The 2946-nt window shown below is 43.7% G+C and overlaps 1 protein-coding gene across 1 annotated transcript; it reads left to right on the top strand.

Moving 5' to 3' along the window:
• Positions 1–1183: 1183 nt before the first annotated feature.
• On the top strand, positions 1184–1654 carry LOC131323902 (uncharacterized). The gene has a single exon (XM_058355739.1). The coding sequence runs from the start codon at positions 1184–1186 to the stop codon at positions 1652–1654; it is 471 nt and encodes a 156-aa protein (XP_058211722.1).
• Positions 1655–2946: the final 1292 nt, after the last annotated feature.

Below are 2946 nucleotides of genomic sequence, written 5' to 3'. Positions count from 1 at the left end.
AGATCATAAGAGATCTAGAGGCCAGAGAAGCAAAGATTATTGGGGATTCAAACCTTGTAATCAATCACTTAGCGGGAACGTTCAAATGCTATAGTGAGGACTTGGCTCCTTATTATATGGCAGCAGTGCAATTAATTCAAGATTTTGATAATGTAACTGTCAAACACGCTGCAAGGAGTATGAACACTGAAGCCAACAGCTTGGCTCAGGCCTCAACATGTCTGAAGCTAGCTCTAGAAACAATCTACAAGATCATCACAGTCCAAAAGAGGTTGTTACCTTCTGTTAGAAGGAGAGGTCTAGGACTAGAGGTATTTACTTCTGACTTCACAGGTGAAGAATCAGATGATGAACCAGAGAACGATTGGCGTACACCTATTATTTCCTTCTAAAGAGGCCTCATCACAGAACCTTTAAGAAGGTAAGGAGAAGGGATATGAGCTATATCTTCGTGGGCGATGAATTTTACAAGAAAAACTTTGAGGATGATTTACTTTTAAGGTGTTTAGGGCACCCCGAGGCCATGAGGGTCATGAGTGAAGTCCATGAAGGAATCTGTGGAGCTCATCAATCAGGGATAAAGGTGAGATGGCTAATCAGAAGGTATGGATACTATTGGCCAACCATTTTAGAAGATTGCATTCGTTTTTCTAAAGGATGTCAACCATGCCAAGCTCATGGCCCAATCCAGCGTGTTCCTGCAGCCGATTATCATGCTGTTGTCAAACCTTGGCCATTTAGAGGTTGGGCCCTTAACGTTATTGGAAAAATTTATCCGCCCTATTTAGGAAATCATACTTGCATCTTGGTAGCCACAGACTATTTTACTAAGTGGGCAGAAGCAGTGCCATTAAAGTCTGTGGATTAACAAGAAGTAATCAATGTGATCAAGGAAAGAATCATCCATAGGTTTGGACTACATGAACACTTGGTTGCAGATAGGGGTACAATATTCATGGGAGAACAACTAGTCAACTTTGCTGCCCAGCAAAACATCATCATGTCCAACTCCACTCCTTATTACGCACAAGGAAATGGCCAAGCCGAGTCCACCAACAGGACTCTTGTCAACATTATAGAGAAAATGGTGGAAGATAATCCAAGGGCCTGGCATGAATTGCTTTCTGAGGCCTTATAGGCCTACAGAACCTCAAAGAAAGAAGCCATCAATATAACCCCTTATATGTTGGTATATGGGCATGATCCAGTCCTACCAATGGAGGTAGCAGTAAAGTCAGCAAGAATAGCATATCAGTATGGCCTCACCCCTGCAGATTATACTCAGGCTATGTTGATGGAGCTTGAAGACTTGGATGAGGTCCGGCTTACAGCCCTTGACCACATGTTGGTCCAGAAGAGAAAAGTTGCAAGGTCTTATGACAAACGTGTAAGGAGAAAGAGCTTTACTGAGGGTGACTTAGTTTGGAAGGCAGTCTTCCCCTTAGGGGAAAAGAACCCAAGATATGGCAAGTGGTCTCCAACCTGGGAAGGACCTTACCAGATTGTTCAAGTCCTTAGAGGTAATGTCTATCTTCTTATGGACTTAAATGGCGGTCTGTTTAAGCATTCAACAAATGGAAAGTACCTAAAGCATCACTATCCTACTATGGGGGAGATGAGAGACTTTGGGGAAATTCAATCTAACAAACCATAGAGAAATTTCATGGCAAGGCCTGAACGGAGGCCGTAATACCTACTATGCAAAATTCATAAAGGCCTCAAGTTCAGGCCGCTTATCATCAAACCAAACCAGTGCCTTCGGCCATTTAAAGGAAAGTTCCAGGCCAGGCACAAAAAAGAAAGCAAATTTAAAGTTATTACAGGCCCAAATCAAAAGAAAGAAGTTAGTTCTTAGAGGTCAAGACCCACAGAAGGCCTTCAAGACTGTTTTTGAGACTCTCCCAAGAAGTGTCAAGGCTAGTAAGTTGAGTTTCAAGTGTTTCCCGCTGTCCACAGAGACTTGGCATTTCTTCAACCAACAGGTTCAGTTTCATCTTCTGGCTCTTAGATCCAGCCTTCAGATCATCATGGTGTTGGGCCAGAGTTTTGGATTCATTCCGAAGACAGTCCAGATGACTTTCAGCTTGTGCCAATTTGCCCTTGAGGTCTTGGATTTCTGTGGAGATAGTAGTAATGTTTGCTTCATTGGTCTTGATGTCCTTCTTCAGCTGGATCCATTCAGTGCTGAACCTGGTAAGTTCCGCGTCAACAGCTTCCAGCTCTGACAGCTTGGAATTTATCTTGCTAAGCTCATGGGTAGAGGAATCGTAGGACTTGACCATGTCAGGGAATTCTTTTTTAAAGTGTTGGAGTGAAGCCTCTTCTATCCCTAAGGCTTGGGACTTTACCAGCACGTCCATGGCCTTTTTAACATTGGAGGCCCTGGCAGGATGAGCTACTGCTTTAAAATTTTGAAGTAAGGCCATTCTAAGGGCTGTTTTGGCCTCAGAAACTTCTTCTGAAGAGAATTGGGATTGAGAGGTTGAACCAAGCCCACTGCCCAAGGTGCCCGAGGTAGCTGCTTTCAACAGATCTTGGGCAGATTTGAACAGAGAATCCAGGTCTTCATCTTCATCTTCCTCTACCACATTGACAAGCTCAGGCTCAACAGGAGGATTGATTGATGGAACAGACTAGATGATTGGAGATCCAGGCTTCTCTGGAGTCCTCGAGGATGCTTCATGCTCAGGTTCTTGGTCGGACAGGTCGAGTTTCTTCTCTTCTGCCTCAAATTCTTCTTCAAAGTAGCCATCAAGTTCCTGAGGATTGGAAATAAAGGGGAATTGATGATAATACAGAGCCATAAACATTGGGGATTTCATGTCACAGTACATCCTTACGATTGGGTTATGTTCAGTGGCAGACACGGTGTTCTCAGAATCGGCTGGTGTCGAAACTTTTTTTCTCAACTTATTCTTCTTGGAGGGAGCTGATTCTGCTTGCCCT

The sequence above is a fragment of the Rhododendron vialii genome, chromosome 4a, assembly GCF_030253575.1.
Source record: "Rhododendron vialii isolate Sample 1 chromosome 4a, ASM3025357v1".
NCBI lineage: Eukaryota > Viridiplantae > Streptophyta > Magnoliopsida > Ericales > Ericaceae > Rhododendron > Rhododendron vialii.
Note: the sequence above shows the minus strand (reverse complement) of the source record. Positions and strands in the feature narration are given on the sequence as shown.